This window comes from Myxine glutinosa, chromosome 8, assembly GCF_964187855.1.
Source record: "Myxine glutinosa chromosome 8, kmMyxGlut1.1, whole genome shotgun sequence".
NCBI classification, from domain to species: domain Eukaryota; kingdom Metazoa; phylum Chordata; class Myxini; order Myxiniformes; family Myxinidae; genus Myxine; species Myxine glutinosa.
Window position 1 is genome coordinate 135,077,601 of NC_136268.1, and position 27,829 is coordinate 135,105,429.

General features: G+C 42.4%; 1 protein-coding gene across 1 annotated transcript in view; it reads left to right on the forward strand.

The window, feature by feature from the left end:
• Positions 1-27,829, forward strand: part of LOC137433197 (uncharacterized) — a 726,873-nt gene that overhangs the window by 440,434 nt on the left and 258,610 nt on the right. The window contains exons 27-29 of the mRNA XM_078784000.1: positions 1,718-1,771; positions 6,824-6,868; positions 7,346-7,399. Coding sequence (XP_078640126.1) covers positions 1,718-1,771; positions 6,824-6,868; positions 7,346-7,399 — 153 coding nt within the window. The remainder of the gene's footprint in view (positions 1-1,717; positions 1,772-6,823; positions 6,869-7,345; positions 7,400-27,829) is intronic.

A 27,829-nucleotide genomic window follows, 5' to 3' on the forward strand; every position in this document is an offset into this window, starting at 1 on the left:
AGCCGAATTTTAACTCGGCAAATAATTGCCACGAGCACGTTCCATGAGAATTGAGGATATTGGAAAACAACCACAATTATACCGATTGGTGGTCTCAAATTATTTTAGTAACCCATCCCTTGCTGGGCCTCCTTCACAATCCAAGCTGTCCACGCTCCTCCACTTATGTGTCCCCCTATTATCTCACTTGTAGAACTGTCTCCTTGAGTCTTCCCAATCACACTCTTCCTTCTAATCCTTTAATACAGCAACCCATTGGCATTTCTATTCTAGCGAACTCTCAAAGCTTTGTCTACTTTCATCTTACTTGACTCATTCTAATCTTTTTCACCAGACGTTGATCATCCATCTTTCTTGATTCCCTTTCTTTCAACTCTTAATTATTATTGGGATTCTGTTTACCTGTAGATTCAATATAATTGAAATTGCAAAGTAAAAACTTGAGAAGATAATGATGTGAAATATCGGTTATTTTTATGCCTACGCCGACGAAGTCGCCGGAAGCATTATGTTTTCAGGTTGTCTGCCCGGCTGTCTGTCTGTCCGTCCGTCCGTCCGTCCATGATAGGTTTTCGTTGCCGCGATAACTTGAGAGCGGCTAAAGGGATCTTAGTCAAACTTGGTGCAGGTATGTATAATGAGGTAAAGATGAACTTATTAGATTTTGGGGTCATCAGGTCAAAGGCCAAATGTCAGACGTCATGTTAGGTAAAAATACTGCTGCTGCGATAACTTGTGAACCAGTGATGGGATTGTGACCAAATTTGGTACAGGTATTTATAATGATGTGAAGATAAACTGATTAGATTTTGGTGTGAAGAGGTCAAAGGTCAAAGTCTGTAATAGGTCTATAACTTGAGAACGGCTGAAGTGATCTAATTCAAACTTAGTACAGGTATGTATAATGATGTAAAGATTAAGTGATTCGATTTTGGGGTCAAAGGTAAAAGGTCAAATCTGTAATAGGTCTATAATTTGAGAAGGGCTGAAGTGATCTAATTCAAACTTGGTACAGGTATGCATGTATAATGTTGTAAAGATTAAGTTCTTCGATATTGGGGTCAATAGGTCAAAGGTCAGAGGTCATGTCAGGTAAAAATGTGCTAACTTGGGCACAGCTGAATGGAATTAAATCAAACTTTATACAAGTTTTATTATGATTTAATAACGTGGGTGGAGGCATATCAGTCGACTGGCGCCATTCTAGTTCGGTTCTAAATTGTGTACGTCACGATGTCACAAATTAGTGTACGTCACAACGTACACTAATTTTTTTAAGACCTACTCTAAGAAAAGGGATTATTTTGGGGAAAAAAAACAATCAAATTACCTTTCCAGACTTACATGTGTATAATTATTATTGGCTATGAGGTCACACACAGGTCACAGATCCGCAAACCGAACTTTTCCAGCTCAATGCTATGATATTTTCATGGTCACAATTATATATTACCCTCTCGATTTGATGCCAACTCATTTCTAAAGAGAGATTCCCATTGTCTCTTCAATTACCCCTGTCTCACTTTGATTACCTTGTTTGCCTTGGTTTTATATCCATCATCTTGACAATGTCATAAAGGCTAAAACAACTCATCTCTGTGCCGAGTTGATGATGTAAGCTTTTGTACTTCCACATGAACATTGCCCGTTGTCATTTTAGATAAAAGTCTAATCCTGGCATGCACAATTTTTTTTTTCATTTGTTATTCCTACCCAGGGTGTGACGGGCTTTCTCGGATCTCCCGGGGCAGACGGAGAAAAGGGCGCACGAGTAAGAAATGAACATTTTATTTTTCTAACATGATCTATTTAACCAATACACTTATACTATATACACCCATTTTGGATTCCATCAATGAGGAAATAGGCTCCACTCATTCTCTTTCACTGCTGAGCACTATTATTGGGATAATATTGCGCTCAAAGCACCACAAGAACATGAGTGCGGAATGGTCAGCTGAGATATGCAGCTGCTGGAGCTGGAGGCAGGCCTGGTGAACCTTTCTTGATCCTATTACTTTATTGAGGTGACCTTCAGCTCCCAATCGGCTTGATGAAAGATGCCAGCAGTATACGTCTCGATTCACCAGACAAATGCTTTGTTGGTAGTGCTCGTTATGGATTGCTGCCAGCCTCGGGAGAGAATATAGAGCTTTGGCTCCCTGATTAAATTCCCATATAATGCTTCAGGTTTACCGGACACTTACTGAATGGTTCCTGAACACACGACTCATGCATACAAGCTTTCCTACTGATATAGCGTACACGTCACCAGCTGCTTGAGATATATGCCTTCTTTTTACGATAATGTGGACACATGTCAAGCTTTATGTTTGATGTGATGTATTATATATGTCATTTTATTGAAAAAGAAAAAGAATTTCACTCTGTAGAGTGGAGTAAAACTTTTACCAGCTGATTGAGTGTCTATTGAAGCAGAAGAAACAATTTTCTTTTTTGTCAAAAACCTGCACAGTCGTCAACCTTTCAGCTTTACCAGACACCAAAACTGTCGATTTGGCCTTCTAAAAATCATTGGATCCATGTTTACAAGCTGCTTTTTCTAGCATACATCCCTACCAGTTATCTTACTTAACAGATCGCACAATTGGGTTTTTTATCAGCACTTGCTTTCCTTGTGCAGGAGAAAATGGAATACAGCTTCATTTGTCCTGAAATGTATGTCCTGACATTTGGGTAAGTTGTACGGGGTAATGCATGAAAATTGAACCCCGTCACAATGGATGATAAGCACTTTCAGATGTCATTGTGAAAGGTACTGTTTTGCATTTTCTTGTCGATTGTTATGATTGACAGGGGGGTGTAAGTGGGAAGTGGTACTGGGGGACAAGTGCAATGATTGACATTGACCTCATCGTAAAATAGGTTCTGTTATTTTTTTAAGGGTCGTTGAAAAACAGCTTTTTCATCGATGACCTTGTCCAAGGGAACAATACTGCCTCAGCCCATCGTGCTCAATTATGCTCTCGAATTAAAATGTTCCACGGCACCTTGGAGTGACACTTCCTGTGATGCATGGGCATCAAATTGATGTACCACATTCATAGATACATTTTGATGTAATTGTTGTTCATTAAATGAGCCAGCATTTTGCACAATGGCTTGAAAAATAACATTCTTCATTATATTTTTGACACCAGAGAGTTAATTTCCAAATATGCCAACAGACGCTTTCTTACCATGCGCACGTGAAGCGAAAAGCAAGGTTAAACATTCTATTGTGTACTTGCATGTCTGCATTTTAAAAATTCATTTTCTCGGCAACCGTTGGTCCGATCGACAGAAAATTTTACCATTGGAGCGGAGCGCCTCCACCTGTAGAATTTTTTTTATTCATAATTATGGCGTCATATGTCACGTGGTATGGACGCCATCTTGGAAAAAACGTTATACCTCTACTACGTCTTGGAAATCGCTCCATGGTAAAAAATTGAAACATGGCTCATTGTCAAGTACTCCCCATGGGGAAGAAGATATGTTAATGATGATGTCATCGGTGCCTTCTTTATGACATCATTCAACAAGTATAACGCTTCATCTGATCAGTATGAATTTTTTTTTCTCTGCAATTCTTGGTCCGATTCACATGACATTTTCATCATAGGTGGGCATACTCCTGTATACGATGTTAACGCTAATTATGACGTCATGTGTCACGTGGTACAGTCGCCATCTTGGAAAAACTGAAAAACGTTGCACTTCTATCTCCAAAACCGCTCCATGGGAAAAATTGAAATGTGGCTCATTGTAAAGAACTCCATATGGGGAATAGATGTTGTTAACGATGACGTCATTGGTGCCTTAATTATGACGTCATAATTTGACATGTATGCATATATATATATATATATATATATATATATATATATATATATATATATATATATATATAACTGTAAGAAATAGTAGAAACTCCACAGTACGAGCAGGGCGCCTCATTTGCATTGAATAAATAATCGTTAGATTAAATAAGACGCGGATGTAGCTTCAGGACATCGATCTTTAATTGTCGACAAGCTTTCGACCAACAAAGGTCTTTTTTCTGAGTCTACAAAAACAGCAGGCATGTATATCAGTCAAGTATGTATAGTGATATGTGTGTAAGATGTGTGATATGTGTAGAAAATGCATACAAAAGGAAGAGCCACGCCAAAGTTCACTCACCGGCCCCAAGTTCAACGGAAGTGAAGCGCACCTTCCAGTTACCGTTTGCGTTACAGTTCCGGTGCACGTGCATATACAAATATAGAGATATACATACATAAACACACAAGCATATATTCATATACCATTTATATTCATATAATATATTTATATATTTATATAAATGACATATAAAGGTAGAATGAATGAATGAATGAATGAATGGGTTACGGTTAACAATTTGATTGGGTTGATGTAGGAACATGCTTTAGTCATCAAAATTTATGCCATGAGGGATTTTTGTCCGAAGTTTGTGTATCCAAAAGGACTCACGTTTCAGAATCGTGGTGTGTAATCGATTTGTGATTGATTCAATGGCAGAGATTTGAATGTCATTTATAGAGTGATCCGGTTGATTAAAGTGTATCGTGTAAGGTAGAGATTTGCCCTGACTGGTGTGGAAGTTATTGATTTCTGACCGGGTGTTATTAAATCGTGTGTAGAGTGTTAACCGTAACCCATTCATTACCTTCGCAAAAGCGGAAGGTTATGTTTTGATCGCTGTGTATTTATTTGTATGTCTGTGTGTGTGTATGTTAATCGCATAACTCAAAAAGTATTCAACCGAATTGCATGAAATTTGGTGGGATGATTGGTTATTATACGGGACACATTTGATTAGATTTTGGGAAACAGATTTGCTCAAATTCTGACTATTTTTAACTCGATCGTATTTCACTCAAAGTTATGAGCGACTGAAGAAGAAGATGTCCATCCAGGACGTCATCACTATAACGCGATCTCCCGCGATCATTTCAACCTCAAAAAAAATTATAATTGCAGATTTGACAATAGATGAGGCATATTAACAAACGAATGAAACAGATTTGCTCAAATTCTGACTATTTTTAACTCGATCGTATTTCACTCAAAGTTATGCGCGACTGAAGAAGAAGATGTCCATCCAGGACGTCATCACTATAACGCAATCTCCCGCGATCATTTCAACCTCAAAAAAAATTATAATTGCAGATTTGTCAAGAGATGAGGCATATTAACAAACGGATGAAACAGATTTGCTCAAATTCTGACTATTTTTAACTCGATCGTATTTCACTCAAAGTTATGAGCGACTGAAGAAGAGGATGTCCATCCAAGACGTCATCACTATAACGCGATCTCCCGCAATCATTTCAACCTCAAATGAAATTCAAATTGCAGATTTGTCAATCGGGGAGGCATATTAACAGACGAATGAAACAGATTTGCTCAAATTCTGATTTTTAAAAATCGATCGCATTTCACATAAAGTTTCACATCGCATACACTCCCATGCCAAGTACAGAACAGTAGCTGCGGCGAAGGTATGCGCTCTACCGAGTGCCCGGATTCTAGTTCATTCTTTCATTCATTCATTCATTCATTCATTCTACCTTTATGTGTCATTTATATAAATATATAAATATATTATATGAATATAAATGGTATATGAATATATGCTTGTGTGTTTATGTATGTATATCTCTATATTTACCTTCGCAAAAGCGGAAGGTTATGTTTTGATCGCTGTGTATTTATTTGTATGTCTGTGTGTGTGTGTGTATGTTATTCGCATAACTCAAAAAGTATTCAACCGAATTGCATGAAATTTGGTGGGATGATTGGTTATTATACGGGACACATTTGATTAGATTTTGGGAGCAATCGGGTCAAAGGTCAAGGTCAAGGTCACGAAAAGGTCAAAATCGTATTTTTGTTGTTCTGTTCCCTACACTCCCATGCCAAGTACAGAACAGTAGCTGCGGCAAAGGTATGCGCTCTACCGAGTGCCCGTTCTAGTTGTATATGCATGTGCACCGGAACTGTAACGCAAACGGTAACTGGAAGGTGCGCTTCACTTCCGTTGAACTTGGGGCCGGTGAGTGAACTTTGGCGTGGCTCTTCCTTTTGTATGCATTTTCTACACATATCACACATCTTACACACATATCACTATACATACTTGACTGATATACATGCCTGCTGTTTTTGTAGACTCAGAAGAAGACCTTTGTTGGTCGAAAGCTTGTCGACAATGAAAGATCGACGTCCTGAAGCTACGTCCGCGTCTTATTTAATCTAACGATTATATATATATATATATATATATATATATATATATATATATATATGTATATATATATGTATATATATATATATATATATGTATATATATACTGTATATATATATATATACTGTGTATATATATATATATATATACTGTATGTATATATATATATATATATATATATATATATATATATATATATATATATATATATATATATATATATATATATATATATATATATACATACACTAGCGAGGTGGGAGGCCAAAACCAATAAATTATATGCTTAGTCTGATCAGTTTGAAATTTATTGAGCATGATCTATGCAACAATAATATTAGAGAATATAAATTTATGATGTAAGTGCTCACGTGGTCTAGCAGCCATATTGGATCAAAGAAAGAAAAAAAAACCTTCAAAAATAGAAGAGTTGGCTTGCACCAAGTTGACTGTGCAAGGTAAGTATTCAATGAATCCCATCTAGTTCCTCTATTCAGCTGTATTACAATCACTTTTGGACTGCTAATGATTTGCGCATTTTCCAACAGGGCCTTCCTGGTAAGCCTGGAGAAACTGGACAACGTGGAACTTCTGTAAGCATTCTATTATGCTCCTTGTTCTTCCATAAGCCTAGATCCTGGATACAAAAATGTCATTTATGCTCAGAAGGACAAAAAGGGCAGCCGTGAAGGCTTCTGGGATTTGTTGTGGTTTCAAATTTGGCTGTTTGTCAAACGTCATCACTTCACGTTATAGTGAAAAATCGGAGAGATTGCATAATGATTCATTACTTATGATTAGGGAGAATAAGCTGTGGATATGGAAAAGCACACAGTAGTTCTGGCTCTGCATGCAATGATCACTTAAGTGTCTGTTCACAGAATGACTAAAAGTAAACGGCACAAAAGGTCATCCTCCATACTGCCAGTTTTAGTGTGAGATGATTGACAGAAATAATCTATCCATCAGACGGAGGTGACATTGAGAAAGGGAGTTAGCAGAAATAGAATGGATTAAAAGTGGATCGAGGTTTTGAAAACAACGATGAACAGATTAATTTATTTCCACAGGGTGTTCGTGGTCGGCGTGGTCCAAGAGGTCATTCCGGGAAACCGGGTCTCAAGGTGAAGTCTTCTCATATTCTCATATCAAGCAGAACCTTGTGCTTTTAACAGTAGTTACCGACAGCATATGGACATTGATAATATAAAATGGATAGCTTACCACCTGAACTGGCTAATACTTGCTGTTACGGGCTGGCCATCTGCCATCTTAGCTTTCATAAGATCATCCAATTATTATCCATCGTGAAAGAGAGCACAGCGCAGCTGCAGGCTGTCCTATTTTATTATTAAATCTCTTTTTGTCATTTTTTTCCAGAGAACAGTAAACGTTTCTTTTCAGAAAAGCATATAGTTCCAGTCCGTTCATTGCATCATCATGATGCAAAGTTTTTATTTTATTCATTACTATTTATGTGTATTAATATACACACAAGCTGAAATACCTGACGATTCCCGGGGGAGACGGGAGAGGAGAGTGAAAGGGGTGAGGGAGGGGAATGGAGGAGGGGGGGGGGGGGACCAGACAAATTTACCCGTGCGAAGTGTGCTTAAACCTCAGCGTTGCCCAGGTAGAAAAGGAAATTGTAATACCCTCTGCCACCACCACTAAATCTATGCGGGACGCATTTACAATGAAAAATTACACCCGCGCACCCCCCCCCCATACACTCCTTGCCACCCACACCCCTGCATGAGGGCACGGCAATATAGTCTATGTTACCCCCCACACAAAGTTGTATTTGTACCTCGAGTTTGGAGTTTGTTACTTAAAAGATGTGCCCAGGCATACAACGCATTCAGGCAAAGAGAAAAAGAGAGGTTTGCATTACCTAATATATATGTGTGTGTATGTATGTGTGTGTGTGTATATACTGTATATATGTATACACTACATGACCAAAAATATGTGGACACCCGAACATCACACATCTCATTCCAAAATCATGGGCATTAATATAAAGTTGGTCCCCCCTTTGCTGCTATAACAGCCTCCACTCTTCTGGGAAGGCTTTCCACGAGATGTTGGAACATTGCTGTGGGGATTTCCTTACATTCTGCCACAAAGGCATTGGTGAGGTCGGGCACTGATGTTGGGCGATTAGGCCTCGCTGTCGGCTTTCCAATTCATCCCAAAGGTGTTCGATGGGGTTGAGGTCAGGGCTCTGTGCAGGCCAGTCAAGTTCTTCCACACCGATCTCGACAAACCATTTCTGTATGGACCTCGCTTTGTGCACGGGGGCATTGTCATGCTGAAACAGGAAAGGACCTTCCCAAAACTGTTGCCACAAAGTTGGAAGCACACAATCGTCTAGAATGTGATTGTATGCTGTAGCGTTAAGTTTTCCCTTCACTGGAACTAAGTGGCCGATTCCGAACCATGAAAAACAGCCCCAGACCATTATTCCTCCTCCACCAAACTTTACAGTTGGCACTATGCAATCAGGCAGTTGCGTTCTCCTGGCATCCACCAAACCCAGATTCGTCCGTCGGACTGCCAGGTGGTGAAGCGTGATTCCTCACTCCAGAGAACGCATTTCCACTGCTCCAGAGTCCAATGGTGGTGAGCTTTATACCACACCGGCCGACGCTTGGCATTGCGCATGGTGATCTTAAGCTTGTGTGCGGCTGCTCAGCCATGAAAACCCATTTCATGAAGATGCCGGCAAACATTTGTTGTGCTGACGTTCCTTCCAGTGGCAGTTTGGAACTCGATAATGAGTGTTGCAACCGAGGACAGACGATTTTTACGTGATACGTGCTTCAGCACTCAGCGGTCCCATTATGTGAGCTTGTGTGGCCTACCACTTCGCGGCTGAGCTGTTGTTGCTCCTAGACGTTTCCACTTCACATTAACAGCACTTGCAATTGACCGGGACAAATCTAGCAGGGCAGAAATTTGACAAACTGACTTGTTGGAAAGGTGGCATCCCATGATTGTGCCACGTTGAAAGTCACAGCTCTTCAGTATGGGCCATTCTGCCAATGTTTGTGTATAGAGATTGCATGGATGTGTGCTTGATTATATACACCTGTCAGCAATAGGTGTGCCGAATCCACTAATTTGAAGGGGTGTCCACATACTTTTGGTAATGTAGTATATATATATATATATGTATGTATGTATGTATGTATGTATGTATGTATGTATGTATGTATGTATGTATGTATGTATCCGTGACTTAGGACTGATGTGGATGTGTGATGGATCCGTGACTTAGGACTCAAGACTCATGATTGAGAGAAGGAACAACTGAGATATTTATTTGATTCATCAAACACACAAGCTTGGTGGAAAGCAAAATGCTTAAAACTGAGGCCCACAAGGACCAGGATTCCAACATGATGCTCTAAAATAATTCAGTCGAGTTTCACTTTATAAAGGGAATATTGGAGTGTGGTTTTTAGCTCAAGACAAAGAGAAGGACGGAGTGGTCTTCGGTGTCACTCATGGGTCAACCATGTTGACGATTCTCTAGAAACCAGTTAATTGAGGGAAAGTTCAGCAAGTCGTTAAAATGTCAAACATGAAAAGTGATCTAGCACAGTTAAGGGGGACTGGGAAGATACGGTTTGGTCTTCACAGAGTGAAGGATAATACCATCAGGGCCTGGCTTTTACAAGACATATAATTCTTTATAAGGATATAGTAAGTTCCAAAAGGATATTTCGACAGTAAGAGACATGTTATAAAAAGTCACACAAAGTATATCATCCTTGAGATACATGACAGGCAAAGTAAGTCTTTTAAAGGGAAAAGCAGGGTTTCAAAGGATCTAAAGGATATGATATTTTTAAGCAAAGCAAACATGGTTGGTTTATATTTGGTAATTGGTCAAACAATATAAGGACACAAGGGGGGCAGGGGTCTCAAGCCCCGCATACCGTTCTCTTGGATCTAAGATACAACGCTATCTACGAGCCCAAAAAAGGGCCTTTATTAAATCAAGGTAGGGAGACAGTCAATGAAAATACCACGCGAATGCGGCCCCAGTGGACATGCCCCGTACCCAAAGCACCTCGCATAGCACCCAGCAGGACGATTCGTGTGTGTGTGTGTGTGTGTGTGTGTGTGTGTGTGTGTGTGTGTGTGTGTGTGTGTGTGTGTTGGCCATAGAAACATGTTTATCCAATGGCGCGTCGGATCCACAACGAAGACGACTGGTCCCACAGGGGTCCACACTCGAGAAGGTCTCCCGGCCCACCCTTTGGCCACGGAGGTGCAGCCGGGACCCTCCTCTAGCGAGAGCTCGCCCAAGTGTTCGCAGGCGCAGTCCCTATGAATCTTCGGCGCTCAATCGATCTCCATGTTCATAAGACCTTGGATGTGCCGTCGTTCTGCCGGGGAAAGCATAACATCGTCAGTATCACGTGGCCTAGATCTGTGGCCTGGAAGGCCAGCAGTCAGAGTCTTACATTCCATGAAAAAGAGAGAAACTTCCTTTAAGTAGTCGTTTGCGTCTGCATGCGACATGTTGGGATTCAGGATAATCGGCTTCCTGGCAGGCGGGCCCAGCGATGCATCTGGGTCCGGAGCCGAGTCAAAATCCAGGGCTGGGACAGCAAGGGTTGAACTGCTGTGAGCTCGTGAGACATAAGTGACAAGAGAATTACTAGACTGGGTCCGTGAAAAGCAAGTCCACATCCGGATCCAAATTCCATTTTTCAGTATAATCAAAATCATTTTTAAAATCGTTATTGGCAACATTAAAATGGAAGAACATTCTTCAGACGCGGAGATCTCATCATTGCTGCTCAGTGACTCGTTCGGGTCGTCGTTCCAGGGTCCGCAGTCCGCAGTCACGTCGACAGCCGGAGGTTCATTTGGGTCCATCCTGTGGAACATTTACTCACACATGCAAGGACTAAATGCTTGATTAGTATTCCTAGCCCCCCTGCCCACCAATTGGCATTTAGTTACCTCATCTCTATTTATAGCTGCATTTCCTGCGTCATGTCTGGAAATTCAAATGTTATTTTTACTTTCACCAATTTCCGAAAATACCTTCCTTTCCGAGCAATAATTCAACGGATGTGATTCCAGCGTACCTGGTGGAGTTCTGCTCACCTGGTCTGCAGAGCCGTGATCCCATCTGCACCAGCCCCAACCTGTGTTGTGGCAACCTAGCACCTTTTTGTCAAATAAAAGCCACAACTTTCCATTCATTGTCACACTCTTCCCAGTGCAGGCCAACCACCAACACTTCCTTATCACTAAGACAGCATTTCACAACCACTTTCCCTTATACCCTGCCTTACCATCAACTTTTTACAACCCTTTGTCCTTCCTTCTTCACACTCCCTCCCGAACCTTGCCTCCAGACACAACTCACATGAGTCTCGAAGGCCAACTCTGCCATCCTCATGCAGACAAACAGTTTAACAACACCTGTTACAGTGAATATTTTTCCCTGCTCCCTCCCCTTACTCAGGAACCATCATTTTGATAAAAACATTTGAGAACACGTCCCAATGGCAATCCATCCTGCTCAGCCTTGCGTGCTCCTAACATAACACTGGATTCCAACCTCCTTCTGTGAACCTGCAACCCCCAACCACACGGGGTGCCAGCCACCCAGATCCCCAGCAACGCGTCCCAACTTTAACACAAGACCTCCTCCACGAACAACATCGTCAGGTTGTGATCGACATCCCACATCACTGCAATCGACATCCCACTCATGTCCCCGACAACCTCGGTCTTGGGGGGAGACGATCGCAGTGCGTGGCATTCCCCTCACGTCACCTACGCCGCCCTCGTTCCCCAGTCCACACAACAGCAGCCCCCAGTGCCAATCAAAAAGTGCCCACTCCATCAAAATCCATCAAAAACCCATCCATCCAAAAATCCATCAGACCCATCAAAAACTTTCTCAGGGCACACACCTGCCTCTTTGAAATCCATGTTTCAGAAATATAACTCCATGGCCTGCTAGGTGACCAGACAGACACAGGGACACACATCGGTGAGTTATCGCCGGCATTCTCAACCAACTCCCTATTCCTGCCCTAATTTTGGTGGTATGTGTTGACAATCTGTGCGTCCTATCCTTTGGTTGGCGGCCCTTCCTGTCCGCCCTTGCGTTGCCCCGAGCAACGTCAGTGCCCGCCCTTTGGTGGCCTCCAAATTCTTTATCTCTTTATCTATTTATCTCTCCAAATTCTTCCAAATTCTTTATCACCGAACCTGCGAATGTGAGGACACCTCGCATTTTCCAAATTCACTACAAGAATTCCCTACAAGGTTGTTTCAGCCTCTGGCCCAATCGCTGTCCAATATCTACAATATAAATCCCATACAAATTGTTTCAACTCGACTTTCAATGACAACGACTTTTTCCACCAACACACCACCATTAACCTCCCCCTATTATTTATTTATTTTCGTAAATAAACAAATAATAAAAATAACCTGGTCTATTTATAAAAATAGTGGAAATACATATTGAAAATAAAAATAGTTCTCATATGTCCTACCATCTGGTCAATTTTCCTCACCCACTGTGACTTACTCAAAATATCCACCAATATCTATCTTCACCCCCCTATGCAAATCGCAGCACCCCGGACAACCCACAACCAATATCAACCACTGTAGCCGCCTTCCCGACTCCAGGCAGCCACACACAGCCACATACATCTCCACCCACGTCACACAAGACAACAGACAACAAGTGTGTCCACCACACAGAAACCTTTGGCAATGCAACAACCGAACTCCCAGACAACCAACAACAAAACATCCAATCCATCTCCATGGCTCACCAAGCAGCCCATTGTCCCTGTCTATCTCTTCTTTTTTTTTTTTCATCTACACTGTTTACAGCTAGTCCCATTCATTTTTTTTTTTTTTTAAGTCATCACATTAACCACATGGACCCAGAGCATATGTAATAACCACTCAAACTTAATCCAGCTTCACATACCGATTTCCCAAAAAACTCGTGAAACTTCACCCCCATTCTGGAAAAAACCCTGGACTCAATCCTGACACCCTAAATAACTTCAGACCCATCTCCAACCTACCCTTTCTGTCAAAGTTTTGGAACGCTCTGTAGCCATTCAACTCAAACATCACCACTCTGCCAATAACCTGTATGAAACATTCCAACCCGAATTCCGCCTCAACCACGGCACTGAAACTGCTCTCCTCAAAATCACCAATGACCTTCTCTCTCCTCTGACGCCGGCAACCTCAACATTCTCATCCTCCTCGACCTCAGCACCGCCTTTGACACCATCGATCACACCATCCTTGACCAGCTTGCGCCTATAAAAAACCCAAATCAGTTCACTCCCAAGCCTACAAGGACCACCTACAGCACTACAAAGATGCCCTCTTCCGCTCCGCCTGCTACTCTCAAATTATCCACTCTGGCTCCGGAAAACCCAAAAGCACTCTTCTATACAATAAACAAACTAAATAAACAAACAAATAAATTAACAAACTCTACAACGTGAACAAACAACCTCAAATACAACTACGAACAAACTCCTCAACCCCCTGAATACCACCACCAGTCCTTCACAGTAGAAAACTGCATCTCCTTCCTTTCATTCTTCCAAAGCAAAATTGACAGCATCTACAACAACTTAATCACCACAATTCGCTCCCCCCTCAAGGTGTCCCCCAAGGTTCAGTTCTTGGCCCAAAACGCTCCTCTTCATCCTGTACCTATCCCCCCTCGGTCACTTAATCCGTCGTGCACCATGGCCAATGCACCATAGTCTCCAATTCCACTGCTTCACCGATGACATCCAGCTTTTCATCTCCACCAAATCCATCTCCTGACAAACTGCATTACTGAAATAAAATCCTGGCTTCAAATCGACTTCCTCAAACTTAACTATGATAAATCTGAATTAATCTTCATTTACCCAAAACCGCTTACCAAATCCACCCATAACTTTGCCCCCAACATCGACGGTTTCCCAGTATCCGCCTCCACTCACAACCGGAATCTTGGCACCATCTTTGACCAAACCCTCTCCTTCGACAAATACACCAAACAGATCACAAAGACAGCCTTCTCTATGGTTCACCCTCGATAATCATCAATAATCACCAAACCTCAATAATCCAATGCGGTCAGAACTCCGCTGCCCGTCTACTCACCCATTCCCGGACCCGTGACCACATCACCCCCGTCATTGTAACTGAAACTGCCTCCTCATTCCCCAGAGAATCCAGTACAAAATCCTCCTCTTGACCTACAAAGTCCTCCATAACCTGGCCCCATCCTACCTGACTGACCTCCTCTCCAGACACACTTCACAGTCAGACAGATAACAGAGGCGTATCACAAGCCCCAACAAAGGACATCACCTATTAAGACGTCCACCACAACAACTTACAAATTTCAGAAACCGATATTCTTCTATCCACAAATTACGTCCACAATTTCAGTTTTAACCAACAATATATTGTTCCTTTTTCCGATTTAACTTCTATATCAATTCGTTGAACTAACACCCAATAGATTGACTCAGCCTGTCGCCCTTTCAAGGCTAGCGAATTCACTCTGACCTCATTCCCATTCCAAATCATTCCCATGATCTCAAATCATTCTCAAACATAGGTCAAATGAACTTCAAAAAAGGTCAAATTTCAAACGAAGAAAGGTGCATCTTGCCTCTGCAAGAACTCCCGCCAAAATCCCACAGCCTCTCTTGGGAGGCGTGCTCTACCATCTCCGTGCCTGGAACAATATCCTCCCAGGTACACACATTCCGCTCCCAAGCTTCGTTACACCCCTGACCACAGCACCCTCCCTACCTGGTGCACACCTTTCGCACGTGTGCTCGCTCGGCACATTCCTCAACACATCTCCTCCGCACACCCAATCGCGTGCTCTACTACCAACTCAAGCGTGCATTCTTTCATTCCAGGTGTGCATCCTCTCGCACCTGCCACAACCAACTCGTGCTCCGTGTCACTCTCAGCACCTTCCCTGTGTCTTTGCACCAATGCATCTCCAAGATGCATTAGCCATTACGCAACCCATCCACACATCATTCGCCCGGCGTGAACCACATCAAACCGATAGTTAAAACCTCGCATTCCTCCTTCCTCGAATGAGCGTTCGGTTGAAAACGCGACATTTCTGCTCAAATTATTGAACACAGAATCTTGTTGAATTTCCAATACTCTCCCTGCACCGCCCGTGAGGCAGCTTGTCCCACATTATCTGCCCCCAGACCCATATGTATTTTGATAAATTAACCTTACCAGCATCGCTCGCCAGCAAAGCCAATGTCCGGCGCATCGATCAACACAAATGCATCGATGCATCTTCCAGCCGCCACTCCGCACCTCGATCTTGCAACTGCTATTCTATATTTCATCTGCTCTAGACAACCTCATCTACCTCAATCAGAGATCTCTCTGAATCTCATCATTCACACTGTACCTCACTTACTGTATGAACAAGACTTCCTGTTATTCCATCTTAAGCAATGTATTCCTTATTACAATTTACAATGCATGGCATGTCGCAGGCGCCCACCATTCTGACATGGCGTCCAGCACACCGCATAAAACACACACGAACGTCTCCCTTGCTCACCGACACTCAGCAAAGTCGCAATGACCCACAATGCATCTGGGCACACATCCTCCGAGCAACCTCATAGCAGTATTCTCCCCCTGTGCGGGACACATCCCCTCTGAGAGTAGGCAAGTTATCACCGGCACTCTGAGCAAATCCCATGCTCCGAACCCAATTCAACAAACTCAAAACCCCGGCAGGGCTCGCATTTCCCAATTCCCATCCAATGAAACGGAAATCACGGAAGTAAGTTACCAAAATACCTCCCCTCCAGATCAAAGGTGTGTATTTCGCACCTCTGACAGCATTCCACACCAACAGAACTTTAATTAAACGAACGTCGCCAGGATCCTCGGATAGACGCTAAAATCGACACACACACGTCAATGACGAATGCACAATACACACGACAATTACCGAACATCACCAGGACCCTCGGATGGATGCCAGAATCGGCAATCCCGGTCTGGATTCCCGCACCGCAAGCGGCCAATCACAATGATTCGAAGCCCACACAGTGGTGTTGCACATCAAGTGGTCATCAAAATCCACATTCGTTCATGTTCCTCATACCACGTGACTGTCAAACCGGCTCGCATTTCATGTGTTTCCTTATATCCGACCAACTTGACACTAACCGCGTACATTACAGCACACGTGGATTCATGCACACGCGTACCTTGTACAATCCTGTTCAACATCTTGTGCAGCAATTCCCATTCATTCGTATATGTCTCATTTCATTCAGAGGAAAAGGGGATTTTTTGGACAAGGGGAGGAAAGGGGTGAGAAGGGTGAAGCAGGGGAAGGGGGGCAGGGGGGGCTCGCTGCGCAGGGGGTGTTGCCTGAAGCCCCGGGACAGAGCTTAGGGCTTGGAGGGTAGGGGATCTGTATCTACCTAACCTTCCCCAGGTCTTGATTTTCAACGAGCGACATTGGTCGCTCCCTGGCTCGCTTATCTATCTTATTCCTTACTCCTTATTCCCGCCTTATCCTGCACCTGCAATTAGTTTGCCTCCTTCCTCAGGCCATCGAGAGGCTCGACCGCCTGCACTTTCCGAGAGGCTCATCCGCCTGCACAGCTGTCTACCCTAACTCCTAGCTTTCTAGTGTAACTCCTAGAGGTTCGCCCACCTCATCTCAGCTCTCTAACATAACTCCTGAAGAGGTTCGACCACCTCATCTCAACTTTCTGTGTGCTAACCGTATCTTACCTGTCCAGCTAACCGCCAGGTAATCAGGCAACCTTACTCCTTATTCCCGAGAGATCTCTCCTACATATAGCCGCCTAATCAGAGATCTCTCCCGCATATATGCTAACTGTACCTTACTTTTGCCGGCGTCCTTATGACGCTTCTAACCTTACTTTACGAAACCAATCTATTCCTTATCCTCGGCGCCCTCTTGGGGCACCTTACTCTCCCGTCCCGTAACGTTACCCTGACGAATCCTATAAACAGCTCAGTTGTTCTGGAGCCCAAAAACGGCTCCTTCTTAATAGACGGGTCAATATACAACCAGAACAGCCGTACCCCAAATAAATTGCAAATTTTAGTTTTATTGCATTTCCTTATATTTTAAGACTTACTTAGGAACATATCAAAAGTTGGACAGAAATGGACCATGGGAAAGTAAAAATTTTTGACATGATAAAAATGTCACAAAACCATGCACGATTCACTACGTCGAAAACGTCTTTGGTTTTTTATTTTTGTTTCTTTTTGTTTATATAAATTAATTTGTTCCACTGAGACCAGCTGCAAAGGCAACATTTTATAACACTTGTTTCGTGTCTTTAACAATGTTTACATCTGCTACCTGACACATGTCTTTAACAATATTACCTCCCAGCATGTAGGCTAATGACCTAATTCCTCACTGGTAGTTGTGCAGCTTGACTGAGTAACAACTCCACATGAATGAGTTAATTACACCTAATTAGGACTCAATTGGACAACGTTGTATGGTAAACATTGGAGATACAATACAATACAACCAAGGAGATACAGTACAATACAACCAAGGCCAAGGCAGTAGCAAAAAGACAGGTAGGCCTATGCATACAATTGCCCCATATATTCTACATGTATTTTGTACTCCTACAACTGTAGTGTATGATGGTATTTATTTTCCAGGTTCTAGAGTTGTGGGGATGCATATTTATTTAATAGGAATGGGACCAGTTGATTGGGGGAAGGGTGGGGGGGGGGGGGGGGTTCTATCAGTATGTTTTTCTTCTGGACTATACATATCTTTTCCTGGTGCACCTTGTGACTAAGCAACAGAGCCCTTGTATATAATTCATTTCAGATGCAGAAAGCAATGGGATGACCACTATGCAGATTATTCCATAGTATGTTTCCTCCTAATATATATCTTACATAAATATCTCAGTTTCAGGGGCGGAGAATGCTCTGATGGCATTCAATGTATATGGCCAATGTAAATTGACTGCATGCTTCTAAAAGATCTCATTTTTGTATTTTCAGAGATAGAAAATGAACTCTTTATATGGTAAAGAGACCTGCCCTTTATGCCAAAGGGGATTGGACTGTGAGGAAACAGTATCAGTTCGTGAGAAAGGAGCAGAAGGCATCAACCGTGCAAGTGCCGAAAGGGGTGTTGACATCAGAATTCTAGCTGGTACCAGTGTTCACAAATCATGCCGAGTGAATCACATAAACAAAAAGGACATTGCTTTAACCAAGAAGGATCATGCGGAATCAGGTCCATCAGTCAAGAGGAGTGCTCGCATTTCCCTGGGACCATATGACAGTAAAACACATTGCCTTTTCTGCAGCACTGAAGTTAAGGAAGAGGGCCCAAAGCGAGGCCATGCAGAAACAGCCAGTTTTGGCTACGTGAAGACTGACGCATTTGTTAAAACTATATCAGTTCATTGCAAAACAAGGAGCGATGAATGGGCCCTTGCTGTTCAAGGCCGCATTGAATATTTTGAGGGTGATCTCCATGCAGCTGACTGTGTGTACCACAAGTCCTGCAACATTAATTTCCGCACAATGCGAGACATTCCACAACGGTTCAAGCCGACTGAGTCAAACAAGAGACGAAAAATGGGAAGGCCTAAGGACAGTGACCAGAATGAGGCTTTCGATAAGGTGTGCTCTTTTCTTGAAGACAATGATGAGGAACAGTTAACAATTACAGACCTCGTGGCTAGAATGGAACAATACCTGGGCGATAGTGAATCCAATGCATATGGGAACCAATACATGAAGGAACAGCTTAAAAAACGATATGGTGAATCTATATTCATGGCAGAGGGTAGAGGCTTAAAAGACATTGTGACATTCAGAGAAAAAATGTCCCAGATCCTCCGTGACCACTACAATGCACCACGAGAAGATGATGAAGAAGCACAAAAACGTGCAATTCTTCAGACTGCTGCAAAACTAATAAAAAGTGACATAAAAACAACAGTTGCACCACATGGGGATACATACCCAACTACTGCAGACCTAAGCCTTACTGCTGCATTGGGGTATGTCCCAACTAGCCTGCGATTCTTGCTGCAGCATCTTTTGGTCGGGAAAGATACATCTAGGGAGGTTGCTGGTATTGAACAAGCAGTCATCCAAGCAGTGCGTCCAAGGGCTGTAATTGCACCATTGCAGCTTGGTCTTGCAGTGCAAATGCATCACTTGTATAGGTCTCGTTTCTTGATAGATAGTCTATCAACCTTTGGCTTTTCCTCATCTTACTCCGAAGTGCAACGGTTTGAAGTAAATGCAGCCTCTTCTCTTGCTCCGGATGTGTTTGGAGGTGACACCGACATTCTTGATACATCCTTGTTATTTGCTGGAGACAATGTGGACCACAACATCATAACGTTGGATGGAAAGGGTACCTTTCATGGGATGGGCATGATAGCAGCTATTACACCAGGGCGTCAATCTAGCCACATCATATCTAGAAAGAAAATGTCTGACAGGAAGCTCGTCGAACTGACGAAGATCAATATAATAGATTACCGCTATGCAGAGCACGTCAACCGCAACCTCAAATTTCAGCCCCTCCCTTTGTTATCAATTTGTGATCGCCCAATTGACATATTATGGGAGATGTCATTTTGCTTCGAAAAGAGTGCACCAAATTGGCAAGGCATGATGCACTTTCTGCATGAGGAGTGTGATCACCCAGGGAAAGCCTCAATACAGTTTCTCCCAATGATTGATATGAACCCAGGTGACAAAACCTGCATCTTGTCAACTCTTGATTACCTGAGCAAACTTGCATAAAAACACAACATGCCAGCAATCATCACATTTGACCAACCGCTGTTTTGGAAGGCCTCTGAGATAGTGAATGCTCTTCCTGCTGATAACCCAATCCATAATGCAGTGCTACTGCTTGGGAGCTTCCACACATTAATGAATTTGTTGGGTGCCATTGGAAGTTTGATGGATGGAAGTGGACTGAAAGAGATCCTGGAAACAGTGTATGGTCAAAATGCTGTTGTGCACATGCTGAGTGGGAACGTGCTTTTCGTGGCCATTTGCTTGTGGATCAGTGTCTTACACGTCAGGTTGTTGGCAAGATTGTGGAAGTTGACCCTGGGTTTCAAGAACAAGTGGCAGAACTGGAGCGACTGTACATTTCCCTGGAGACTGTCGAAAGTGACACTATAGAGTCTGTGTTGCAATCAGAGTGCATTCATTTCATTGACAATAGATTGAATCAGGAAAGGAATAAACTTGCAAAGGACTCGAAAAACAGTGCACTTTGGATCAACTACCAGCGTATGTTGGGAATTGCAAGGGCACTTGTGGCAGCTGATCGGACGGGGTCCTGGGAGATGCATCTCCAAGCCATATCAGCTTGCTTGCCGATATTTGCAGCTGCTGGCCATCCCAATTACCTGAAGTCAGCTCGACTCTATCTCGAGAAGATGCTTGCGTTATAGGATGACAACCCCGAGGTTCATCAGAAGTTCCAATCTGGTTATCATGTAATCCGGCGCAGTGACCAATACTGGGCTGGCCTAGGCTCTGATCTTGTGATAGAACAGACATTAATACGCTCACTGAAAAGCCAAGGGGGGCTGACTCGAGGAAGTGGGATGTCAGAGCACCAGAGAGCAGTTTGGACTCTGTCTTCAACCATATCGTCCTCCTACAACCTTGCTATGCAAGAACTGACCTCGAGTAGCTACTCAACAAGTGAACAACATAAGGAGTTGACAACATCCAGGGTGAGTCGAGATGAAGCTGATCGTGGCAAAGTTGCCGAAAAACTGGACAGCTTCACACCATTTTCTGATGACAAGTCATTGCGCAATATCATCACAGGGGTTACTGCAAATGAGGATGTCAATGTTCATGACCTATTCAAAGTAGGTAGTGACATTGTCAAGAAGATGGATGATCACCCAGCTTACTCCTATTCACACAAAAGGAGTTCTAAAGCCAAGACACTTGCATTCAGCAGGGCAGTCAAAGTTGCTGAGGACCGCACAATAGATCCAGCGTTACTATTCCAGAGGTTCTTAGTGGTGTCACAGACGGGAGATCTCCAGATAGGTGAAGTGATGAAATATGAACTCTGCCCATACCCAATGTCTCTTTTTGAGGCAAAAAACATCCTGCGCCAGCCAGATAAACCACAGTTGGCGGAGGCAATAAGGAATTATGCTACAACCAAATCTGACAATGCTGTCAACCAGACAGTTCCAGGAACAGATCACTATGTTCTTGACGGGGGATCACTTATTCACCGCTTAAAGTGGACAGAGGGATTCACCTACAGTTCCATTGCAGATGAATATGCCTCATTTACAGTACGACACTATGGCAAAGCTACTGTTGTGTTTGATGGTTATGAGGCTGGGCCAAGCACAAAGGACTGTTCTCATCAACGTCGGAATAGAAACAAGAATGCCACCAAGGTTAACATTACGGAGTCAACAAAATTTGTTGGGAAAAAGGAGGACTTTCTGTCGAATGAGTCAAACAAGCAGGCAATGATACTGTTGATTATAGAGGTGTTGCACAAGGAAGGCTGTGAGGTGATCCAAGCAGAGGGAGATGCTGATGTTGAGATTGCAAAAGCGGCCATCGCAAATGCGGCTTCCAGATCTACAACCCTCATTGGAGAAGATACAGATCTCCTTCTCCTCCTGCTCTTCTATATGGTGGAGACAAACTGCATTGAACTCTATTTCCGTTCTGACAAGGCAAAATCAAATGTCTACAATATCAAAGTCCTTCAGCAGATACTTGGAAATGCAGCCTGCAGAGATATATTGTTCCTTCATGCATTAACTGGCTGTGACGCAACGTCTCGTGTCTTTGGGATTGGAAAGAAGTCAGGGTTTCAAAGAATCATCAAGAAAGAAAAGGAACTGATAGACAGCTCAAAGGTGTTCTGTAAACCACAGCAGAGTCAGGATGTTATTGAAACTGCAGGCTGCAGAGCAATGGTGGCATTGTTTAAAGCAAATCAGAACGACTCATTGGCATCGATCAGATACAACATTCTCTGCAAAAAGGTTGCAAGGGCTAAGGCATTTGTCACTCCTGAAAGACTGCCACCCACATCCGCTGCCTGCAAGTTTCATTCTCTGCAGACCTATTACCAGGTAATGGAATGGATGGGCCTTTGTTGTGGAATGGAGCCAACGGAGTGGGGATGGAAGGTAGAAGGAGGAAAACTTGTTCCAGTGATGACAGACAAAAGCCCTGCTCCAGACATACTACTTCAGATGATTCACTGCAACTGTTCAGGGGGGTGCAAAACACTAAGGTGTTCATGTAGGAAGCATGGATTAGAGTGCACCAGTGCATGTGGACATTGCCAGGACAGCAACTGTGACAATATGAGTGTTGAACCAGACATAGAGGAGGAGGAGGAGGACGATGAAACTGGAATCTAAGACTAGAAGGCATATGGTACTTCCACATGTGTCAAAATTGTCCAATTTTTTATATGTGGCTTTCCATGTCATAGACTGGCAGAAACAATCAAAGAACATATATTTGTGCAAATATTTACTTTAAATTGCGAATGGTCTCAGGATTAGCACTGGATAAACTACCAGCAACGATCATAATACAAATATTGGTGCAAAATTTACTTTAAATTGTTAGTGGTCTGATGATTATCAGTCAATTTTTTTACGTTTTATCTGCCGGCAGCCATCTTGTTTTCTGACGTCACTGAGGGACTTTCCCATGCGTCAAAATTGTCCAACTTTTAATATGTTGTCTTCCACTTCATAAACTACTAGAAATAAGCATAAAACAAAAATTTGCAATTTTTTTGGGGTCAGGCAGTATATTGACCCGTCTATAAATTTTGTTCGAGGATCAGGCTCGAGCAGGAAACAGGCAAACGACACCGAGCGACAGAGTGAGTTCCAATTTAGCCTAACATCCCAGTCTATAACAAAATAAACCCAAGGCTCACCTCACCCAGACCGATCAAACCAGCTGGTGTTTTTTCCCACTCACTCGTGCCTGGAGCCGCGTCCCGAGTCTGCCGGAGCTGATCTCCTGCCTGGCTCGCCATTTGATGGATCCGTGACTTAGGACGCAAGACTCATGATTGAGAGAAGGAACAACTGAGATATTTATTTGATTCATCAAACACACAAGCTTGGTGGAAAGCAAAATGCTTAAAACTGAGGCCCACAAGGACCAGGATTCCAACATGATGCTCTAAAATAATTCGGTCGAGTTTCACTTTATAAAGGGAATATTGGGGTGTGGTTTTTAGCTCAAGACAAAGAGAAGGACGGAGTGGTCTTCGGTGTCACTCATGGGTCAACCATGTTGACGATTCTCTAGAAACCAGTTAATATATATATATATATGTTGTGATTTGTAGATAATAAGATGAGTTCTCTTTACATTTTATAAAATATGCTTATTAACTGTTAGATTGTGGCTGTAGCCTGTTTATAATTTAGTGTAAAGTTGTGAAGAAGCTCAAATATTATTCATTGACAAAAAGCAACAGCAACAATAATACTTATGTATTTGCCATTGTCACTGCAATTGAAGTAGTTTATATTCACACAAGACAGAATTGTGACAATAATTCAAAATGAGCATTATGCTTCAGATGCTCCGAGTTTATTCGAGCGACTGATTTATGTGCTTTGTAAGATCATCGTCGTGCAACTAACTTCTGGTCGCTTGAAATGTTTTTCATCAATGAGCACTCCATTGTATTGGCATCACTGTAAAATAACAATTTTTAGTGTCATTTAGATTTACAACCATATTTTCTACATCGTCTCAGAAACATATTGATGTCATTGATCAATGTAATTCTCACATATAATAGTCCACAGATCCGTTCTCCTATGGATCTACCATGACACCTATAAAGCAGAAACAATCCTACGAGGGCAAAGTCGCCCATCCAATACTTGATTCTTGCAGTAAATTTGGAATTTGGTACCTCTTTTGTTAAAGATGAAAAAGTAAATTAATGTAGACATTGCTGATTAGGTGGCTGGTTAAATGACTTTCCAAATGCTAGTGCAATTGATGATGGCTCCCAAATATTATATCACAATCATGAAAAGCTTGATTGTATTTTGACGTCATGATTTGTTTTCAACAATGGATCACACAGACATCATGTTTTCTGTTTGTACTGTGAGAAAGAGCTGCTTTCTATTTTATCTGCCTCAACTGAGCACACCGGCTTTGTTGTGAGATTTATGCTTTTGAAATCCGATGAGCCATCAATGTTTGTGATGCAATTATATTTTTACTGGCATGTACCACGTATTCCTTTTCACATTGCTCCTTTTTGTTGACGTTATTTTTTGCGACTGGATCTACTTTTGATCTTGTTGGAGAAACAAAGAACGAATTACTTGACATTTCACAGATGAAAAGGCTCATTAATTATGCATCGGGTATAGTCAAAAGTAAATTTATTTATATATATATATATATATATATATATACATACATACATACATACATACATACATACATATATATATATATATATGTATATATATATATGTATATATATATATATATATGTATATATATATATATATATATATATATATATATTGTTGCGGATATGAGGATGGCATTTTTTTTATTGTGTGTATTGGATTGTGGTAAACTGCTGTGTACCATTGGTTGGATATGGCCCCTCTTGCCTCCAGAGTTGTATAAAGGTAAAAAGGGCGTCTCGGTAATTAGTCCATAAGCATACACGTCAGCCAATCATAGAATGCCCCTGTTCGATAGCTTATATCTTATTATGTGTCTTAGGGTAAGGCTGTGTCTCCCATTAACTTAAATACTCCATTGTACCAAGTGAAATAAGAATAGGTCCCCTTTCATTTCATTTCGATGGCCAACTGCATTTTGGGCGGTTTTTCTTCAACCACCATTGGCCACGAGGCAGGGTTGGGGAAGAAAGGCGGGTCCCCACCTCGTCAGAGAGGGGAGGAGTGAGCCAGCCCCACTCGACCAACCATGAACAAGGGGTTTGGCTTGAGAGGGCGGAGGAAGAGCGTTTGGGGGAGGTTCGCAAAGGTTGAGGGGCGGGGCCTATATAACCCGCCGGCGGGGCGTTCCCGGGGCAGTTGAGACAAGGAGGGAGGAGACAAGAGCTGGGTCGTCAGAGAGTTGCGCTTTTACCGAGTCCAAAGAAAGAGCTGGATCGTCAGAGAGTTGCGCTTTTACTGAGTCCAAAGAAAGAGCTGGGTCGTCAGAAAGTTGCGCTTTTACTGAGTCCAAAGAAAGAGCTGGATCGTCAGAGAGTTGCGCTTTTACTGAGTCCAAAGAAAGAGCTGGGTCGTCAGAGAGTTGCGCTTTTACTGAGTCCAAAGAAAGAGCTGGGTCGCCAGAGCAGATGCACTTTTACTGAGACAAGCAGCTCCGACCCGTGACTCCGCGCACACGACAGGCTCGGTGGCATCAGCGGCCGTCGAGGTCCAGCCCGACGTCCCGTGCGGGATCAAGCTCCAGTCAGCTCCGTGCCGTCCCACCCCCCCCCCCCCCCCCTCCAGCCACACACCTCCTTCCAACAATCCACTCTGCAATTCCCCGCGTGAGTCAGTGTCTTTGTTTGTTCTGTCCTGGGTAGGTAATTAAGCTTGTATAAGGAATTCACTGTGTCACCTGCGTCTCATGTCCCTGTAAATAATCGTGACTGCTCCTTTTTGCTTGTGTGTGTAAATAATAAATCCCGTTACTCTTCTGTACGTCTTCTTCCTCTTTGCATTCGGGCTTTAGAGTTTTCCCGATTGAGTAGCTGTGGCGCGATACGGCCAACGTTTGGGTTGAATCGGGTTTTAGTCGGGGAATAACTGTTCGGCCGTGGTTACACCACCGCTCGGTCAAAATAACATCTAATCCGCGGTCCGTAACTATATATATATATATATATATATATATATATATATATATATATATATATATATATATATATATATATAGATATATATATAGATATATATATATATAAGAAGTTTCAAGATGAGGATTTCACAAGTTGGAGTCTGTATAAAGTGCCATTTCACGAAGCATTAAAATTAATTTTCGGTTTGTACTCGTACAATTATTCATTGAAGAGACAATTTATGAAATATGCGAACTACGGTTTCATCTCGTCATATTTAACAAGGAAACCAGACCCAATGGTATTGTGATTGTAGCATTCATTTTGAGTCTGGGAGGCCGGAAGTTCGATTCTGACCCTGGCTGGGTTATACCAAAGATAATGGAATGGTTTGTGTTGCTTCCTCACTTGGCACTCAGTATTTAGAGGATAAGAGCATAAATAAACCCCATGGGGTTGACATTCCTTGGAGGGGTGAGTGGAGTGGAGTGGAGTGGAGTGTGGAGAGGAGTTCTTCATTCCACTGCTGACTACAAAGAGAAAGACAACATCACAAGATATGGTGTCACCAATATCCAGATTGCTCTGATAAGTTACATTGGCTGTAATTCTGAATTTTGACTGCGAAAGTGCAGCTTGGATCTTTCTTGAAAAGAAATATGAATGAATTTATAAGATTGTGCAAAGAAAAATCTCTTATTTTAGCCCCAAATGTCTAGCTCTATAAAAACAGTGAAAAAGTCAGCACATTAACACCATAAAAAAAGAGAATAACCATAAATATACTGGAGATACTTTGTCTGTCATCCCCAAGAGGACAGTTCGAAATTTGCTTCATTACAAAATATGCAGAAACTCAAGAGAAAAGAAAGGGTGTAATTAGGGTGGGAGGACATGGTAAGCTGCTGCGGAAGGCAACCTGGGGAATTATATTTCAAGTCCGAAATCATGACATGAGCTGCCAGTTGATCCAGACTTAAATCAGGATATGTATTGTAAAGCTGTGTTGTGCACACAGCGCTGACAAAACATCACATTGCAACAATATTGCAATGCAACACACAACCTTTTGGCATGTGCATGATTTGCCTCCCTTGACATACTCTTCATAAAGGTTATAAAAAATAAGATTAATGCATATGTGTGTGTGTGTGTATATATATATACACAAAGAATTAAGTTAAGCACCCCCCCCCCGTTTTTTTACAACCTCGCACATTACAAGTTTGTTGTCGTCAAAACAGTGTAATATACCCATGATATTGCTATATTTTCTGGAGAAGTGATATTATGGTCACATAAAAACATAACAATCATGCCGTTTTCAATATTTTATTCTGAATAATTTAAGGTGAAATTTTTTGGGAATTTTAGGCATATTTTCACCTCAATTTAAGTATGGAGCTATAGGTCCATCACGGACAGTGTGGATGACGTTTATGTTTTCTAACGTACAGTCATTGTTCTGAGAAGACCTCTAGCGATCTTTGCGTCAATAACGTGTGTAGGACCCACGTGATCGGATCACTGACTCAACCCTACGTCTCATAGACCCTGTAAGCCGTCGTATGCGTTGCTGTGGCAGGTTGTTCCATTCCCGATGTAA